The 20,651-nt window shown below is 36.5% G+C and overlaps 1 protein-coding gene across 1 annotated transcript in view; it reads left to right on the plus strand.

The window, feature by feature from the left end:
• The window catches only part of LOC103590561 (chromosome unknown open reading frame, human C18orf25), an 89,388-nt gene that overhangs the window by 63,779 nt on the left and 4,958 nt on the right, over positions 1 to 20,651 (plus strand). Inside the window, exon 3 of the mRNA XM_008572814.1 lies at positions 11,618 to 11,744. Within this exon, the coding sequence (XP_008571036.1) occupies positions 11,618 to 11,744 (127 nt within the window). The remainder of the gene's footprint in view (positions 1 to 11,617; positions 11,745 to 20,651) is intronic.

The raw sequence follows: 20,651 nt of genomic DNA on the forward strand, positions 1-20,651 counted from the left end.
TACGGGGGCAACACTGAGGGTTGCGATCCGTTGCCGGACACGGAAAAAGAAAAAAAAAAAATATATATATATATATATATATATATATATATAAATTGGCTTTTGATAGTTTGCATCAAATTTTTCCTTTAAAAAATCAGTTTCATTTTCTCTGTGGAGTTGTCCCCTTTCTCTTAATCTGTTGCTCTTTGGGAGTATGACGGAAATTCAGTGTAACATTGTTCAGTATAGTCTTGTTGTCTGTTCTTCATAATAACACACCTTTTCCTCCTTCCAAAATTTGTCCCTCATCTATCTTTCCCACCTTCACATCATGTACAAAATATTAGATTTATAAAGTGCAGCTTTTCTGATCAGATAGAATAATAAGGTAAAGGCAACTGGCATTTAGAGGGCTCATATTTAGTTTCAGAAGTATTTTTCACCCCACAAGTTAGATACAAGTATACATTTTCTTTCCTCCCTAGATGGACCTCCAGTTGTAGCTCATTATGATATGTCTGACACCAGCTCTGACCCAGAAGTGGTAAATGTGGACAATTTATTGGCGGCTGCAGTAGTTCAAGAGCACAGTAATTCTATAGGCGGCCAGGACACAGGAGCTACCTGGAGGAACAGCGGGCTTCTAGAGGAGCTGAATGCAGAGGCAGGTTTGTCTCCCTTCCCACCCCCCTTCTCTAATGGTGTAATGTGCATGTGTCCTGGCAGCTATTTTCCTTGTAGTAGAGCCTGCTGAGGAGAGCAGGCATACCAGAGACATCTGGTGTTGAATGATAGTGACTATCCAGGTTGCCATTTATAACTGAAAAGATTTGGGTAGCATGCCTTTTCTAATCAGAAGGAAGCAAAAATAAGACATATAAGACATTAATTGTAGGCATTGGTAGATTTCAGTAGGCATATTTCTTGGGCTAAAAATGCCCAATGTGTGCAAAAACAACCCAGATACCCTCATATTCTTTGGCCAGTTCTTCCCCTCACTTCTTTGGATAGCATCCTTGCAACTTGGATAGGGTACCATGGAAACTCCTTATGGAGCAGTGCCACTGTTTCTTCTGCCTCTTGCTGTGGAGTATCCTTGTTAATTCCTCTTCAGTAAATTCTCATTTGTCTTTTCTGACCCTTTTCTTTCAGTTTCTGCCTCTGTTATGTCAGGAAAAATCTCTCTCCCTGTCTTGGATTATTTATCTTGGTTCTGTGATTGTTCTTTTTGTGTGTGTGATTATTCTCAAAAATGATATTTCTTCCCTAAAAAATGCACTGCTGTTACTTTTGAAAACTTTTTACAGTGCCTCCAAATCTCCTTCAATATTTTCTTCAAAACTCTTTCTTTCAACATTCTTCCTTTTTTTTTTTTTGTGCTTTTTGAGACCGGCCGTACCACGCTCAGCCAGTGAGCGCTGTGAGTGCACCAGTCATCCCTATATAGGATCCAAACCCGCGGCGGGAGCGCTGCTGCGCTCCTAGCGCCGCACTCTCCCGAGTGCGCCACGGGCTTGGCCCAACATTCTTTCTAATTTAACCCCCTGCCCCCAAGTTAGTAGCACTTACATGTAAGAAAAGAGAGGGAGAGAATTGCTGCTTATGTAGTGTATATTTTCTTACTTTAGGGTTATTGAAGGATTATAGTTTTCTAGCTAAATTATAAATCCACTGTTTTATGAGCTAATCTGGTAGCTTAATCATTACCTAAAATATTATTTTTATGGAAAATGAGTTTTACATTACAAAAAAAAGAATTATAACGTAGAACTTTTTATATTAAGATAGAACTTCTTTGATTATTGTCCTGAATTCTTCCTTTCCTGATCTTTGATTGGAACTAAAGAAAAATCACTTATTTGTTGACCTTCTCCATTAATTTATTGTGGCTAATTTTGGAATAGGACCTGGATTTAGTTTTGACTTTGTTTTGACTGCTAACTGCTTGTTTGATCTTGGACCAGTCGTTTCGCCTCTGGACTTAAGTTTTTTTAAGTATAAATACTTGTTTTGTCCAATATGGGTTTTTAAGGATTTATTAATATGTATGAGTACTTTGAAAGGAATTGTTATAATACTTTGTATCAAAGGAGAGTAATTTGATGACATTTGTGCAATAAGTGTTTCTAAATTATGTAATTTGTTTCTGTATACTAAATGTAGTTTATCTTTGTTTTTCATCCACTGACAGTTAAGTGATTCATTCTACTTCAGTATTATTTCCCAGTTTCCTTAGTCTTGCTATTAAGTATAGACCACTTTAATAATAAATTATTGGGGGGGAAAATGAACAATTACCATTTTTTGCTCTTTGTATAGAGAATTCTTAATATTAGGTTGAACCATATGTATTAATATTTGACTTTTTGACCTACAACAAACCCAGCAATTTCATATGATTCAACCTAATAGTACAAGTTTTGAGGTCTTAAAATAACATTAAAGTTACCAGCATTGGGATTCAAGTAATTGTTAGCTTGATTATTTAAAATGAACACTCAGGTACCTACCCTGTTCTTTTTAAGAAATAAACATGGCCAGAGTATGTGAGGAGGGAAATACCTGTGGCTTCAACTCTGTTGCACTACCTTTTCTCCCTCCCACCCCACAGCTGTGCTAAATTTGGTATTTAATGTTTGATATTTCTATGTATTTCTTTGTATGTATATTTTTACTGCATTTGATATGTATCAGTAAACAAGCATGTTTTAAAACTAATCGGTATCACATTGAAGGTAATCATTTGCAACTGGATTTTTTAATTCAACATGTACGTTTTGTTAAGTGCGACTCTAGTTAATTCATTTTCCACTGCTATTTAATATTCTACTATATGAATATCACAGTTTACCCATTCTCTTGTTGGACATTTAGGGTGGTATTTTAAATGATGCTGCCATTAACATTTCTAATATGTGTCTTTTGTTATGTGCACATAATAATTTTCTTAGGATATATAATACAGAGAGCACAAATGTGTATTGGGCTGTAAATTATGTGTAGGTTTTTGTATATCGTAAGATGTAGTCACCACTGTTCAATAGATCCCCATGACATATTCTTTTTAAAATCATTTATTTATTTATTATTTATTTATTCATTCATTTATTTGTTTATTTATTTTTGTTGATTGGTTGATTGATTGATTGATTGATTGACGGATAAGGGGATCACAACCCTCAGCACAGTGTTGTCTGCACCATGCTCAGCCAGTGAGGGCACAGGCCATCCCTATATAGGATCTGAACCCGCCGCCTCTGTGCTCCCAGCGCCGCACTCTCCCGAGTGCAACGGGGCCGGCCCCCGCATGACATATTCTTCTGAAACCCTTTACTGGCTCTTTCAACGTCATTTCCCCCCCAAATCTGACAATGCAGGTATATGAATAATAAGTAAAACTTTATAACCTAGTCTTGATGTAATTGTCATAGTGGGGATCCATCTTGCGAATCTGAATATACTTACAATGTTACAACAAAATGTTAATAGAATTTATGATTGATTGCCAGTTTATAGTTTGAGACTTAGACTATTAGTATCAGTCACATGGTCATTCTTTCTTGTGGTTTGAGTGTAAGGTAAATGTTCTAATGGTTAATCTGGGTCATCCCTATTCCTCTTGCAACAAAATAGAAGCCCAGTTACCCAGTCACTAAATAGATTATTCTGGGGTTCACTTTAATCAATAGTAGTAGCATTTCAGCCCAGGTCTACAGTCCTACTTCATTTGGGATCACTTATATAATCACCGTTGGTAAGGTAGCTTGCCTCTTTTTCCAAACAATTAGATGATGTTCTTGTATCCAAAATAGTTGTTACTATTTAGTTTTAGTTTTAATTTAGGCAAAAGAGTTGAATCACAAGCAGATTAAAAAACTAAATTGATGTCAGGGAAACCACCGGTCAGCAAGAGACCTAAGTTTTCCACTTTAGCTCTTGCCATGTGATAACCTTTTCTTACGTCGTGCTAGAATCAAACATTGTAGTGAGTGGTTTTGAACTAACAGCCACTCATAAACTGTGTGATCTCAGGTAAATTATGTAAAGCCTCAGTTTTCCCTATCTTCAAAACTGGGATAAAACTAGCATCTACCTCAAAAGTTTATTATTGCTATTTAGTGAATTAATCTATACAATGTGCTTAGTACAGAGTACAGTACACAGAAACTCAGGAATCCTAACTAGCATAATGTTAATATTATCCTGAAGTATACTGAGTAAGGAAGTGATTAATGGATTGATGAGTGGTTTCTAACTACTGTCCTTCCTTAGAGTGAGTTGCTCTTGCTACAGTATTTCCTAAATGTTTCCTGATCATAGAAAGCACCCTTCCCAGCGTGCTTATAAAAACTCAGACTCTTAGGTTTCTACCTGAAGATTCTGTTAGTAGATCTGATATGGAGTCTGGGAATCTCTTTTAAGTAATAACCCCTAGGTAACTCATGTATCCAGCATGTTTAGGAAACTGTACCAGTATATCTGAAAATGGGTCAGTTTTGTTAATTGCTAGTAATAGCTCACTGTAAGCCTAGGTGTAGTGGGGGCTAAAAGAAGCAGAAGTTTGAGGTATTCTTGGTGTGGAAGGCTTATAATTGTGGTGAACTGAACTGATTTAGATTTTTTTTTTCTGAGAAATTATAAATTCTAAACTATCTCATTTTTCCATCAGCCTTCTTTTCAAAAAAGTAGGCTGTGAGCATTTCCCGCATCCTTAAAATATGGTGATAATCTTGATTTGTACATAACACGGGCATAGTAGCAATGCAGAGAAAAAAATCTTGGGTTTCCTGTTCCTGGTGTAGGGCCTTTTATAATCAGACCAGAATGGCTATGTTTCTATTATTAGTACTATTGGCATTATTAAAGACAATGTATCAGTCTTATAAAGGAGATGGAGTTTGGTCATGTTCCTCTTGTTTAGCTGTTTCGTATTGACTGTAAGATTTTAGATTTCTGACTTCCTTTTCCCCTTGTTGAAAGAACTAAATACAAAGTAATAATTCACTTGTTTTAAAGCTAAATGAGTAGTGATTAAAGATATTAATCTTTTTTCATACCTAGCATGCCGCTGTTATCTAGTAGGTAATACTTTCCTTCAATGTGCTTGCAAATAGGCTCAGGCCTAGTTCTTACCCAGTAGATTTAAAAATTTAAATCTACTTTAAATTTTTAAAATTACTATATTATTTAAAAAGCTACATTATTTCTTTTGAAGACAAAAAGAAACTGCCATGATAATTTAGTTACTACTTTTTCTATGCTTCTTTTCCTTGCTCTATCTTGGTAACTGTTTCTGACTTCTTTATGTGTTGAGAAGTTCTATAGTGGAAAGACAAAGATTTAGAATTTTCACGTAGAGTGAAAGAAGTTATCTTTCCAAAGATCTACGCAGACAAAGATCTACACAGAAACAGTCAGCTGCCACAATAACTAAATATAAGTGCTCTGCTTTATTTTCAGTTCAACATATAGTCATTCTGGTATTTATGTTTTTCTCTACAGAGTTTGTTCTTGTTTTAGAACTGGAAAAGATTACTATCACTGACAATATTTTAAGAACCTCATAGCATCTTTGGCTCACTTCTGTGTATGCTTTATGCACTGTTTTGTCATTGGTTTCCTGTGAGGTCATTGGGGGTGGGGGAAGAACAGAGAATGCCCAAAGGCCAGAGAATATCAGGCTTATGCACAGGAGTTCCCAAGGGATGTGTGGTACACTGAGGATAGTTACTGTGTAAGAAAAGGACTAATTGTCTCTGGCTCTGAAATAGAAGGAAGAAGGGAGGCATCCATAAATGTCTTTGGTGTCTCTTGTGCAGCATGGTATCCTATAGACTTGTGTGGGTCCATCTGACTTGTTGTGTGGCACATTTTATGTAATGTTTGTGACAGGAAATGTGGCAAAAGTCTCACACCATTAACCAAGGAGTTCTTAGCATTCACCAGGAAGTTTGATTTTAGCACCCCCATTACTTCCTCAAGTCCCTTATTTTATCTTATACTGATTATTTGACTCAGTAATGCAGATACTGGCTACCAGAGCAGACTCTGATTTTAAGTGAGCATCATATAGGTTCTGTAACAATGCTGAATGCTAGCAGGGTTGCATTGCAATTTTTTTTTTTTTTTTAAATGACCAGTAAGGGGATCTTAACCCTTGACTTGGTGTTGTCAGCACCACACTCTCCCAAGTGAGCCATGGGCCGGCCCTGTATTGCAATTTTTATGGCCAAAATTACACCACCAAAATTGTTTGGATATTCTAATAATGTGAAAGCAGTATATAAATTATTAGTTTCTAGATCCATAATGGATAAACAAAGTTAGAAGAATCTGAAATTGGGGATGGGTACCTTATATTTCTTAAGACAGAATAAAATGAACAAAAGTAGCATAGTAGCTTTTCATTTTCTCCCCTTCTTTAAAAAAAAAAAAAAGAGGATGAGATTTCCAGCTTTGAAATGAAGCTTTCAAAGGTGGTAGGGTCAGAATGGAGGGGCCTACTCAGTGAAGACTAGTTAATTAGAAATACTGATGACTGAGACATTTCACAAAACATTCCTACTAGAAAAGTTACAATTATAAATTAGAATTATGGTGATAGAACTGGGCTCAGTTATACTAAGAATTATTCTTGTGTTCTGCTTTTTAAATTACTGTTTAAAAGTATCAAGTAATCGAGGAAGAGTTTGGTTATAGAAAAGTGTGACTCTTACAATCTGCCTTTTTAATGTAGTTTAATTTAATTCACTTATTTGTTTTTGGGACTGTAACAGACTGACCCCTTTGCTGTGAGTCTACCACAATTGACTTTGAAAAGTGCCTCTTTGGAGCTCAGCTCCTTGTTTCTTAGTGAGTAGGCAAGGACAGTTTTGAGGTGTTTGTACACATAAAAAAATGAGTATTCTTGATAACAGGACTTGAAAGTGGAGAGAGAGAGAGAGACTAAGTCAGGTGCCTGCTATGTTGCGTGAATGAGTGAAACTGTCCTGGAGTCAATGTATGACAGTGAAAGGGTACCCCTTGGAAGATAGGGTCTGCTCGTTGTTGGTACATGAGGATTGAGGACAGTAATTTATAGGTGAGCCTGATCCCAAAAATGGTGGTTGGGCTTCCTCTTCAGAGGATTGCAGGAGAGACAACATTGTCAGGAAAGTGAGGTTTCGACAAGGAGGTGGAGAGAAAGTTCAGTGTACTTTACCATGGAATTGGCATTCCAGGGGACAGTGGAAAAAACATTGGAAAGTGAGTAGTGGGTAGCTGGAGCAAAGGAGAACAAAAACAGGGTGAGGGAAAAGTCAGGAGTATATGGATGATCTCAAGGGCTTGTGTTTTGTGGGTAGCTAAGAGGATAGAAATGTGCTTTTCTTCTCAAAACCATTGTTTTTCCTCCTACCTCTCCTAACTGCTGTCTCCTTTTCCACTGGGGGCTTTTCTACCCTCTCACACTGTTACTGTCACCACACTATTCTTCTGCCTTATTTTACCTGTCTTCCAAGCCCCTTATCAGTTATGTCCAGGCTTCACTGCCCTCCCTATCAAGCCTACATAGGCCCAACTCTCCTTTGCCAATATCCTCCGATCCGTTGTAGAGTTGACTTTCCTCCAATCCCTGGATGCACACTTCGAGTCTATATCCACACTGCTAAGCATAGCTGGGGGAAATGACGTAGTTGCAGAGTTAAGGGATGCCTTAATTTCCTAATCTGCAGCTTCATCCTGGCTCTTGGTGCTGCCCAGCAGTTCGCCCTTTTCCTTAGGTGGCATTCTTTCTTTCATAGTGGCTTCTTAACTTTTCTAAACCCCTTCCCTACTACCCTACCCACAACTATGCTTTGCAGCTGGCCTTGCCACATTCTTCACAGATCAAGATAACCTCAGCTTTCTGCCATCAAACTTGTTTATTCTCTGCCTTTTTTCCCCCCTAAATATATTCGACTCTCTCCCATCTTTAAAAACTAAACATACATACACACACCTCCTTCCTCAAACTCTTCTTCCTTGTTCAGTCCCATACTATCTCCGTTTCCTCCAAAGCCAAACTTCTTAAAATTGTCTGCCCTGGGCCTGCCCAGCCCATGGCTCACTTGGGAGAGTGTGGTGCTGATAACACCAAGGCCAAGGATTCGGGTCCCTATATAGGGAGGGACGTTGGTTAGCTCACTTGGGAGAGCGTGGTGGTGACAACACCAAGTCAAGGGTTAATATTCCCTTACCAGTCATCTTTAAAAAAAAATTAAAATTTGTCTGCTCTTCCTTCCATCCCATTATTCTTCAGCTTGCTTTGTTACATGAGCTTCAGCCCCATCACTCCTGAGGTTCCCCTTGCGATTCCCTTACCAGTCATCTTTTAAAAAAAATTAAAATTTGTCTGCTCTTCCTTCCATCCCGTTATTCTTCAGCTTGCTTTGTTACATGAGCTTCAGCCCCATCACTCCTGAGGTTCCCCTTGCCAAGGTCATCTATGATAATCTTATCACTGTTTCTAGTAGTATCTACTTAGTCACTCTTCTTATCTGACCTCTTCATTGGGCATTGTTAAATACTTCTTCCTAGAAATGCTCTTTGGTGTTCGTGGCTTCACATCTTTGTGTTTTCTTTCTACCTCTCGCTTTCCTTTGAATGAACTCCCCTTCTCTGCCTATCTCTTAATCATTGGTATTCATCAGGGTTTTATTCTAGGCCCCCTTCACTGCTCTGGATGACCTTAATAGTCTCACCTATTGCTGAGGACTTACAAATTCTATATTTCCTCTCTAGACCTTGGATCTGAGCTTTAGAACAGTACCTCCAACTGTCTGTTGGACACTGTAAAGGCACACTGTCATCATGTCCCAAGCAGTCACCCTCACCTTTCATTAGTGTACTGAATGGCACTATAACTCTATACAGTTACCTAAATCAGAAATCTAAGTATCATTTTTGACTTTGTGTGTTCTTTCGTTTGCCTGATTTCCCAACAGTACTTGACCCTCCATATGTGTGCACGTGCACAGAGTATTCCCCATTTTGTTCCTTCCCTAGTTCAGCCAGTCATTTCTCACCTAGGAAACTTCAGCAGTCTAACTAATTTCCTTGCCTCCAGTTATTTCCTGTCCTGCTATCAGTTTCATTTTTACACTCTAAAATGAAATTCTTTAACATGCAAAACCAGATCATGTCACTGATTCCTCAGCTTAAATCCTTTAGTGGCTTACTGTTTCTCAAGTGCAGACTCCTTACCATGATCTGATCTCTGCTGACTTTGCTAGCCTTGTTTCTCACTACTCTTTTGGTACCATTACCCCAAATCTCACCAAACTTTTATACACTAAAGGGCAAAGAAATGTTTCTTACGCTACTTTCCTTCACCTATGTCTACTCTTCCCTAAGAGGTCAGATTCCCTGTTCACCCTCAAGTCTGGGGAATGTGCCTTTTCTCTGTCTCCAGGCTACTCTTTATTTTCATATGGCAGATAAAGAGCAGTTTTTAAGCCATAGTGCAATGGGCTGCTTTTTATTACCCCTGAACACGTTGTAGACTCATTGAGGACAGAGGTTATGCCTGCCTTATAGCACGTTGATTCTTAGCACCTAGCACAATGTATAGGTTGTCATAAACAAGTATTTGTTGTAGGAACAAACAGATGAAGTAAACAGTAAAGATTGTTTGAATTATTGAATATGGACAAGTTGAAGGCTTGAGAAAGAGATTATCAATTTATATTCCTCCCTAGAGTACAGTTGGAACAGTGTGCATGATGGTAGCCATAACTAAACCACTGACGTAGAAATTGGATAAAAGACTTGGCCTGAAGCAAGGTATTAGGGGTCAGAGCAAGAATCTAGATTTACCAAATCTAGACTTAACCAAATTCCATTTAAGCAACCACCCTAGATTTAACAAAACTGGCTTTGGTCTGGTGAATGTCACCTCTTGTGTACATGTAAGGTTCAAAGATATGTGCCCAATGCCAGAGCCACATAGGATCCTGTCTAGATTACAAACCCATGCAGATTGTGATATAATCTCAAGCACTGGTTGTAGCTAGAAGCCATTTTAAGCTTTTTAATCTTCTGTTTTCTCATATGTATGTACACCATTTTCAATTGAAGAAAAGGTAAAAATAGTATTAAAGAATTATGAAAAAGATGCACAATCATACTCGATTACTTTTTTACACTTTTACCCAGCACCTCCATGTTTTTTATAGTGTATTATGTGATACTTTGTATGTTATTTTCTCAAAGTTTCTGTATAGCACTGCAGTGAATAATATCTTTTGGACATCATAATATTTTTCTTTTTTAAACTCTTTTCCCTTAGGGTAAATTCTCAGGGATAAATTTACAGGGTCAGAGAGTATAAAAATTGTAAGGTTTGCTTTGAGACTGTCTATAGCTTTGCAAAAGGGTTACACTGAAAGTTGACAGAATGGATGAAAGTACAAGATTTGTTAGTGACCTTGTAGCATTTGGAGTGAATAAAGGGAGGAAAACGGAGAGATGTAGGTATAAAGTTTTATTTTCTTTACATTGGTTTAGTTTGTATGAGGTGTCATGAATAACTTTTTTTTAAATATGGAGAAATACTTTTGTATCAGATGACAATATATTTAAGTAAAAATACCCTTTAAAGAGTAAATGAAAATTTGTACCCATTGCAACTCTGTTTATTCCATGTTAACTCTTAGGTATTCTAAAATTCATCCTTTTAAGTCAGAACATTCAAGAGCTGGGTACACAGGCTAAATTATTTTAACTCATGCTAGAATTGTCTTTAGAACCATGTTGATGCTACACTGTTAGTCTTTATTGAGAGAGAGTTCTGTAAAGTTCATGTTTTCTCTGATGTCCAGTGTGTTTTAGTTGCATCATATAATATGTGCTTCATGAAGACCATTGTGAAAAAGTCCTTACATGCCCCAGTGCCACAAACTGTAGTGCTGCTCCAGGGTATGTGGTTTGTTTCTGTCTAGTGATAACTGTCAGCAATGTACAAGTTATGTTTCAGTTACTTAGAGCCAAAATTGTGGGCTATCTGTAGCCTTCCCTTTTAGATTTAGTTTTGAGTCAGATTTTCTCAAATCTGCATTCCTTTAGACAGAAAAATGTTAAATCTTTCACACAGTATCCTAGTATAAATATGTTAATGATTACTTCTGTTATTATGCCATTTTTGCTTTTGAGTTTTTCTGGTTTAGAATTTTGTTCTATTAAAATAATAAGCAGTAGAGAACCCTATTGCCCTCTAGGTGGTTATGTACATCATTTAAAAGCAGACTGGAGTTGAATGCAAAAAAAATTATATATATTTGGATTATTTACCAAAGTATTTAAAGTTTTTTCTCCTAAGGAACAGGATTAGAGAGTGAGAGACTGAGTTCATGCTTTTATGTACTGCCATGTTGTTTGAATATACAGCATGAGCATGTATTCTGTTTATTTTTTTAAAACCAGTTTAAAAAAAAAGAAAAAACAAAAACAGAACATTGCCCCAGCTTATTTGACTTGGATAACAGTTTTGCTGTGGCAAGATTTTATAAGGCTATTCTGTTCCTTTGATTAAACTTGAATAAGAAATCTGTCAGTGAGTTGTTTCTGCTGTTGTTAGAATCAAACTGTAGTGCTTGTTTTTCCTCCCCTTCTCTCTCAGGTCATTTGGATCCAGGATTCTTAACAAGTGAAAAAACATCTGCCAGCAATGCACCACTGAATGAAGAAATTAATATTGCCTCTTCAGATAGTGAAGTAGAGATTGTGGGAGTTCAGGAACATGCAAGGTAGGATATTAACTGGAGCATTCTGATATTTTAAATTGTGAATTTTATTTTAACCATAAAATAAGTGATAAGAAAATGATAGACCTCATAGCATGGTTGGCATGAATGGTGGGCGCTATGTCTCAGCTTTCTTTGGCTTAAGAAAGAAACAATTTTTGTTTAGACATAATATGAGCCTCAGTATACTGTGTTGCATACTGTCTAATGTCAATATCTCAACCTTACATGTATGTGAACTAGAGCTGATGTTTTTCTCTTTTAAGCAAATGTCTAGATAGCTGGAAAAATTTGTCTCTTAAAGCAGAAGTATCATCATACTACCCACCCTCCTCATTCATACTTTCTTGCCTTTCACTTTACCTTGAAAAGCATCCGGAGCAAACAATTGGGAAACATGCATCTGACATCATAATTCTTTTGCTTGTTTCCTAGAGCATTTCTCCATGTCTTTCCTTAAAAGCAAACTAGCAAGATATTTTGGTCTGTTCTTACAGAGTGTACTTCTAATGATGTTCATGTAACTAATTTTTAGTTCTGTTTCTTAGGATTAAGAAAAGCCACAAACCATCAAATTATTGTGTGGTATTATGAAAATTATTTTATTAAGTTTGTCATTCTTTAAGATAAGGGTCAACAAACTATGTCCCACAGACCAAATTTGGCCTGCTGCCTGTTTATGCATAGACATAAGCTAAGAATGCTTTTTTACCTTTTTATATGGTTGGTGGGAAAAAAATCAAATGAAGATTTATATTTTTTGACATGAAAATTATGAAATTCAAATTTCAGTGTTCATAAATAAAGTTTTACTGTAACAGAACCATGCTTGTTCATTTATCACCTATGGCTGTTTTCGTACTCTAGTGGCAGACTTGTGTAGTTTCAACTGTATTGCCCTCAGAGCCTAAGGTATTTACTGTCTGATCCTTTGTGGAAAAAATTTAACTCCTACTTTCAGACATATTCATAGAATTGGTTACAACCCCCTCAGAGGTATTCTTTGGAACATTTAACACACATGCCTGTGTGCGCACAACCTCCCCTCCCCCCAAATTTAGACTTTAGAACACAGAAAATTTTTCTTCTGTGCTACAAGGGCTAAGTTGTGATTTTCTGAAAAATAGATATATAACACAATATCTTCATTACCTTGTTCTTTGATCTGGTTTTACTCTTTGGTTAGCAAAGTAATAAAACATTTGCCAGCTTTTCTTCTGTTGCTAATATAAAAGGTGAGCTTAGAAGTGTAGAGTGGGGGTGAAATACAGATGCATATAAATTTTTTTTTCATTGTAACATAGTTGATTGTACATATCTGTAGGGTACAGAGTTGAATATCAATACCTGTGTGCAATATGTGATGTTCAAATCAGGATAATTAGTATATTCAACAACATACAGTGTGATCATTCTTCGTGGCCCTTTACCAGTTCCTTCTTTACTCCTCTTCCCTTTTCCTACCTCTTGTAACCTCAGTTCTGTTCTCTCCTTTTGAGAGTTCAGCATATTATTGTGATTGTTGTATCTTTCTTCTTCTTTTTAAAAAAATTTTTTTAGCTCCCACTTATGAGTGAGGACATGGTAGTATTTCTCTTTCTGTGCTTAGCCTATTTCACTTAACGTGATTTTCTCATAAGTTCATCCATGTTGCTGTGAATGGCAATATTTCATTCTTTTTTATGGCAGAGTAATATTTCATTGAGTATATATATACCACATTTTCCTTATCCAGTCATCTGTCCATTGGCATTTAAAAAAAATTTTTTTAGCTCCCACTTATGAGTGAGGACATGGTAGTATTTCTCTTTCTGTGCTTAGCCTATTTCACTTAACATGATTTTCTCTTAAGTTCATCCATGTTGCTGTGAATGGCAATATTTCATTCTTTTTTATGGCAGAGTCATATTTCATTGAGTATATATATACCACATTTTCCTTATCCAGTCATCTGTCCATTGGCATTTAGGTTGGTTCCAACTCTTGGCTATTGTAAATAGAACTGTGATAAACATGGGAGTGCAGGTATCCTTTTGACATGATGATTTCCTTTCTTTTGGGTATATATCCAGCAGTGGAGTTGCTGGATCATCTGGCAGTTCTGTCTGTAGTTGTTTGAGGAACCTCCATACTGTTTTCCATAATGACTGTACCAGTTTATGCTCCCACAAGTGTAGGAGGGTTCCCCTTTCCTTGCATCCTTACCAGCATTTATTTGTTCCCTGTCTTTTTGATAATAGCCAGTCTAACTGGGGTGAGGTGATATCTCAATGCGGTTTTGATTTGCATTTCCCTGATGCTGAGTGATGTTGGGCATTTTTTCATGTATCTGTTAGCCATTTGTATATAAGACCTGAAACTATAAAACTCTTAAAAGAAAACATACGGAAAACACTTCAGGAAGTAGGACTGGGCAAAGATTTAATGACTATGACCCCCAAACACAGGCAGCAAAAGGAAAAAAAAATAAATGGGATTATATCAAATTAAAAAAACTGCTGCACAGCAAAAGAAACAATTAACAGAGTGAAAAGACGACCTACAGAGTAGAAGAAGATATTTGCAAACTGCATCCGACAAAGGTTTAATATCCAGAATATACAAGGAACTCAACCTAACAGTAAAAAAACAAATAACCCAATTAAAAAATGGGCAAATGAGCTGAATAGGCATTTCTCAAGGGATGCATATAAATTAAGAGTACCTTTTTCTGGTGAGATCTGATTATATTTTCTGGGAGCATCTTTCAGTTAACGGAAACTTTAAGGTTGTAGGATTGACTCGTAGTTTAACATGTCATCTCCCCAAAAGTGATCAATTCTTTTTTTTTTTTTATTGTGGTAAAACATGCTTAAGAATTTCATTTTAAACAGTTTTAAACATACAATTGGATGGAATTAATTATATTTACAATACTGTGTAACCACTACCTCTATCTATATCCAAAACTTTTTTGTCATTCTAAACATAAACTCTGTACCTATTAAGCAATAACTTCTCATTATTCCTTCCCCCTATTTCTGGTAACCTCCAATCTACTTCTGTCTCTGAAAATTTCTTTTCTTTTTCTTTTTTCTTAATTGACCCATAGTAATTGTATATATTTATGAAATACAGTGTGATATTTGGGTACATTTAGACTGTATGCAATGATCATATCAGGGCACATAGCATATCCATCATCTCAAACATTTGTCACCTCTTTGTGTTGGGAATATTCATCATCCTCTTGACTAGCTACTTAAAGTTGTACGGGAATTTGTTGTTGGCTGTAGTCTCTCTATATTGCTATAGAACATTAGATCTTATTCTTCCTATTCTCTACAATTTTGTATCCATTGACCATCCACCTCTTCCCTTCCACCATTCGATTCTTTACTTTTATGAGATCAACCTTTTTAGCTTCCACATGAGTGAGAACATGTGGCATATCTCTTTCTGTGCCTAACTTATTTTACTTAACATAATTTTCTCCAAAGCCCCTGCATGTTTGCTGCAGCAATTCTGTCTTTATCAGAACTGGTATTGTCCTAGCACTTCATCCTCTCTTCTGTATTTATGCCCCAAGTATGCCTGCATAGCTGCTTTCTTATCTTTTTCTTTTTTTAATAGTTATTTTCCATAATCTTGCGGGAAAGAATTTTCATTTTTCAGTTTTTCCTTTATATCATTCTTTTCTCTTTTGCCCTAATCAAAAACTTTTTTCTGTTAAGTTCTTTTCCAGTTTTTCATCTATTAAAAGTGGCTTACCCATTCATTAGATGAGGAAGATAGAACTAATGATTTCTTCCTTTATTTCAGCATGTTTGCCGTTAGTTTATTTCACCATTGTTTTGTACAATACAGTAGGTATTATCCTTTTAAGACCCATGTCGGGATCTTTCTAGAACTTTTTTTTTCAGGCTCCTTACCACAGTCATGCATTACTTAACAATGGGGATATGCTCTAAGAAACAAGTCATTAGGAGATTTTATTGTTGTATGAACATCATTTAGCATACTTACACAAATCTAGATGGTATAGCCTACTGCATACCTAGGCTATATGGTATAGCCACCATCCTACATGTGGTCTGTTGTTGACTGAAATGTTGTGCAGCACATGACTGTATAATACCTTGTCTATTGATAGATTGATATAGGTAAATTATCCTCATTATGCCAGGAGCACATTATCCATTCATTAGTTTCCTCTTGAGTTGTATTTTGGATTTTAATTCATTGTACACATGTTTTTGCTTAAGTAGGAAAGAGTAGGTAATAACTTGTGTTGTTTATGTAATCTCTTCCTCTGTGTTAAGACATATCTCTTGGTCCAGTTTTCTATTAACTTCTACCAAGTCTCCCTTCTTTATCATTTCCTGATACCTAGAAATGTTGTAGAATGAGCCACTCTTCTTTTTAACTTCTTTGTTCAACATTTCCTCTATCATGAAATCTTTAGCTTCCTTTTCTACCAATATTTTGATATCTGGAATTTAAATTATTATTATTGTATTTCTATTAAAACTTGGAAATTTAAATTTTCAGTCTCTCCCCACCCCTAACACACACACCTATCACTAGTTATGTTCTTCTCTGAACTTGTTAGGTCTTTTATCTAGATTGTCATTTTACTCTATAAAAATGTTTGTTCCATTCTTGAACTAAGTCAAGTGATTTTGGCTACATTTTAAATAAGGTACTATAACATTCCTTTTTCTTGTAGGCTCTGAAAGCATGAAGCTGTGTTTTCTGATTCATTGGTTTGAATACTGGGGAAATCATATCTTGTAGGTGACAAATCCATTTTGAAACCTCAGTGGTGGTTAATACAATGGAATGTAGAGTTTACAGATTCTATTGAAGTATTTTAAACTGATTTCTGTATCATTTTGAAGGTATCTTTTATATTGGTCTTTGGGTCTAGGACTAAGTAGAGTCTCACTGACTCTGCTCTTTCTGAAAATTTTTTCAGCAGTTCTTTACAAGTCACTTGATACTCTTTTAATCATTAAGTTTACAAAGCTAAGCGAGTAGGGCAAGAAGCTTTCTTGTTGGTTGTTCAGAATTGTCCCTTTGGCTGCCTGTATCTCATGTGGAATTTATTTCTTTTACAGGTCTAGGGTTGCAGTTATGAAGTATTGATGTGCTTCTGGCATGGTTATCGCTTGGAAAAAGGTTTTAGGTTTTGATCCACATCTTTTTGCTCTAGTTTGATTTGCATGTATAGATGTTTTGTCTGGATTTAGTTGTCCTGTTCTTCTTTTTTCTTTTGATATTCTACGTTGTTATGGGCTTTCTGAGAGTTTTTAAAAACTCAGGCTTGGTCCTTGAATTGTTCTCTTTGGGATTGTGGTTCTTCTGACTTGTGTTGGGTGTTGTTTTTCCATATTGGAAGCATTTTGTTTGAACTTTGCACTCAGTAACTCTAGTTGTGATGTGCCCCCTCCCTTGATACACAGTTGTTTTTCTTTTCTTGCATGTTAATATCTTTCCCTATTCTTTTATTTTAGATTTGATGTGATTAACGTAGCTTCCGTGTTTCTTCTAGTCATAGACTAGAAAGCATGCTTTCTGAACTAATGACTGAATGCATCTTTTATGGCTGCCTTGTATTGCTGTGATGAGCTCCTGATATTACCTAAGTGTTATCATTTCCAGATGTTAACTTTTGGACATTCCGGATTCACAGGATGTTCTTTGCTAGTGGGATGGAGATTTTTCCAACATTCTGTAGTTCTTCTGTGCCCACTTAATTTTGCTAGAAGTTTTCATTTATGACCTTCATGCCAGTATTTTTCTTTCTCCTTTGTCCTTTTTCCTCTCTTCTTCTGCCAGCCTCATTTGTAATTGCCTTAGGAAGATGAATGCACATAGAGCAGACCTTTCTGTTAACAGAACTGTGTTGGAACAGTTTCTTTGGTACCTGTTTGGAGGCTTTTGTGAATAATCATACTCTCACTTCACTTAGTATATAGGATTTATGGTCATTGGTGTTAATGTTGGTTCATCCCTCAGCAAAAGAATTGATGCAGGAGGCATTTAAGACTGATTGCTTCATAGAACCAATTGTTAACATTAACCTGCAAAAGCTAAGTAGGGATATGAACATTTCCCTGAAATCACAAGGACTAATTTCATCTTCAGTTAGGAAAAATAAGTAGGAATTTTATCTAACAGGTCATCTTCAGGCTGTGTAAATGAGAACAAAAATGTTTAATTTTTAATGTTGTTTTCTTAAAATAGTTAGACTACGGTATCAAAAGCTGACCATCAAAGCCTGCTCTCTTTCTGTGTTTTTTTTTCCCTTGTTTCTACTGTGAAGTCTCTCCTCTATGGGTTTCAGTATAGGAAGAGCAGGAAATTATTCTGTCAAAACTTATTATTTATAAAGTGTTTTTCTAGCATTTTGGGAAGTGAGGCCTAAGCATTTTCTTGGTTATAAATTTCAAAATATGACTCAAGGTCGTGTTTCATACCTGCCGCCAATCATATGCTGATTAAACTCTTGTGAGAACAAAGCCTGTATCTGTGCTAGAATTGGGTTGGATCAATTAAAAACCAGCTGAGTATGTTCCCACCCTGCATCTTTCATAATACAGAAAAACCATATGTAATAATGCATGAAAATCTCACAAAATTTTGAGCCTCTCACATTCTTTACTGGACAACTTCGCAGGGCTTATAACAAATGTTGTGGTGTCACTTCCTCTTGAAATTCTTTCCCTCTCTATCTGGTATAAGTTATTCTGTAATGTACAGCATCTTATAAAATAGGTGAAATGTTTCTCAGTACCCTTTTGTTTACTAGATTGACCTTTCTCTCCTATATTAAAAAAAAAAAGCCTTGTTGTGTCTTTATCCATTTCCTACCTACCACTTTTTTCAAGGTGGTTGAGGTCGTTAAAACATAAATAAAATTTTGAATATTTTATTGGCTTATAAGACACACAAAAAAGTTATAGTGTACACTTTAATTTTGCAAATTGCTTATACCCAAGTAACCAGCACTCAGATCAAGGCACAGAACAAAAGTTCCTCTGTGCCACCTTCATGTCACAACCTCTCCCTTGCCTTTCCCCCTGTAATTACTATCAGCACTTCTAACAGGCTAGTTTTACCTGTTTTTGAACAAATCTTAAAGTCACTGATGACTTTAGAGGTCATCTTAGAATCATCGTTAGCATTTCTGACGGATGCCCCAGCAATTGTTTGAACGTATAAAAGGCAGTTTACTCCATTTTGTGGTGGCTGTGCTTGTTGTGTAGTGATCATCCAAAACTTGCTTTCCAGAAACTGATGCGTGGTTTCTACTATGCCTCGAGATCTCTGCACAAGGTAGAGTAATAGAACCTTCCATGGTGGCTACCCAGCTCACAGTGATCCTCCGGATTTTGGGAACTGCCCTTTCAGCTACAACTAATTGGAGCCAGGAAAGCTTTTGACCAAAGATGAGATCATCACATTCTCTAAAGAATCTAAAATTTTGAAGTAGGATATACAGACAGAGGGATGGGGCTTGTTCCATCATCCTTAGACTCTTTGAGTTCCTCTAACGTCCTTCTAATAAATTCCTTTTTTTGCTTCAAGTAACCTAAGGTGGTTTCTAGTAACTGGAACCATCTGTAACATAACTACAGAAGTGATCTGTTTTTAGATGCTTTAAGAAGTGACTTATCTCCTTATTCTTCTCTCAGCTATTCCTCAGTAGCAAATACAGTCTCTAAACCTCTCACTCTCCTAGTCCTCCTCCTCCATCAGACACTTTCTCCTTTGCTGCTTATTGAATGTCTCTGGAGACCAGACAGTGCTCCTTTCTATCAAACATAGTGTAGTACTTCAGGTGTAGTCTTAAGAAGGCGTAGTTAAATTAACCCGTGAGTAGAGACCTGATTTTGTTCTGATTCTGTGCTTAATTTGCTTAAGACCTTGGGCAATTGTCTTGATTTCAGTTTTCTCTTCTGTAAAATGAACAGATTAGATCACTGCCTGATGTTACATTGTATGATTATTTAGGGAACAGTGCAAAGTAACAACTGGAATTATATACTTCCTTTATTCAGAAATATTTCTAGGAATTTTTCCAAAGATTACATTTACTCTCTTTGTAGCTGCTCATTCCCTGAACTCTTTTTAAGTTTCTAGCCAGCTTTACTTCAATTAGTGTTTGCACAGATGAGCTTTGAACTGTTGAAGAATTTCATACTTTTAAATTGTTAGTCTGGGTTTATCTCTTCTGATTTGCTGTGTTTTGCCTCACCCAGTTTGATACATCTGCAAAGGGAAAATATGGTGTAGAAAGCACTGGACCCAGAGTCAGACGACCTTAAAATTCTTTGGCCTACTTTCAAGCAGTGTGACTCTGGCCAAATCATGTAAACCCGTTTAGCCTCTATTTCCCTATCTGTAGAATGTGGATAATAACTTCTGTTGTCAAATTAGGTTAATACATGTGAAATTGCTTAGTATCCTCAGTATTCTATTGGCCATCAGTCATCAAAGTCATTTCTATAAATGTTGAATGGACTCCTTTGGTTGATGGTCTTTCATGATTACATGGTCACTTAATCTGAGTTAATTTAATGGATTGGACAGGTTTGGATTAGATATTGGGTTTTTTGTGCCTTATTTTAATGCTTTTCACTGTCTAATCTTTCAAAATGTAGTAGCCTCTGGGTTAGTAGCTACTTAGCTCATTTCTGAACAGATGACAGGCCTTTGATAACTGTAACAAATCTGCATTCCGCCCCCTGCTCTGGCTCTGAGGGGTCTGTTTGCATCTCTCTGAGTAAGGGAGTGGTTTTCAGGCTACGGTTTGTAGTAGTAGGGTATCCTTCCAGGAGTTTAAGAGTCTTTGGGGGCAGTTTTGCAACTGAATCTTGCCCATTGTCACCCTAATGTACTTTTGAATGCAATGCTACAGGTAGC

The sequence above is a fragment of the Galeopterus variegatus genome, unplaced genomic scaffold (assembly GCF_000696425.1).
Source record: "Galeopterus variegatus unplaced genomic scaffold, G_variegatus-3.0.2 Scaffold839, whole genome shotgun sequence".
NCBI lineage: Eukaryota > Metazoa > Chordata > Mammalia > Dermoptera > Cynocephalidae > Galeopterus > Galeopterus variegatus.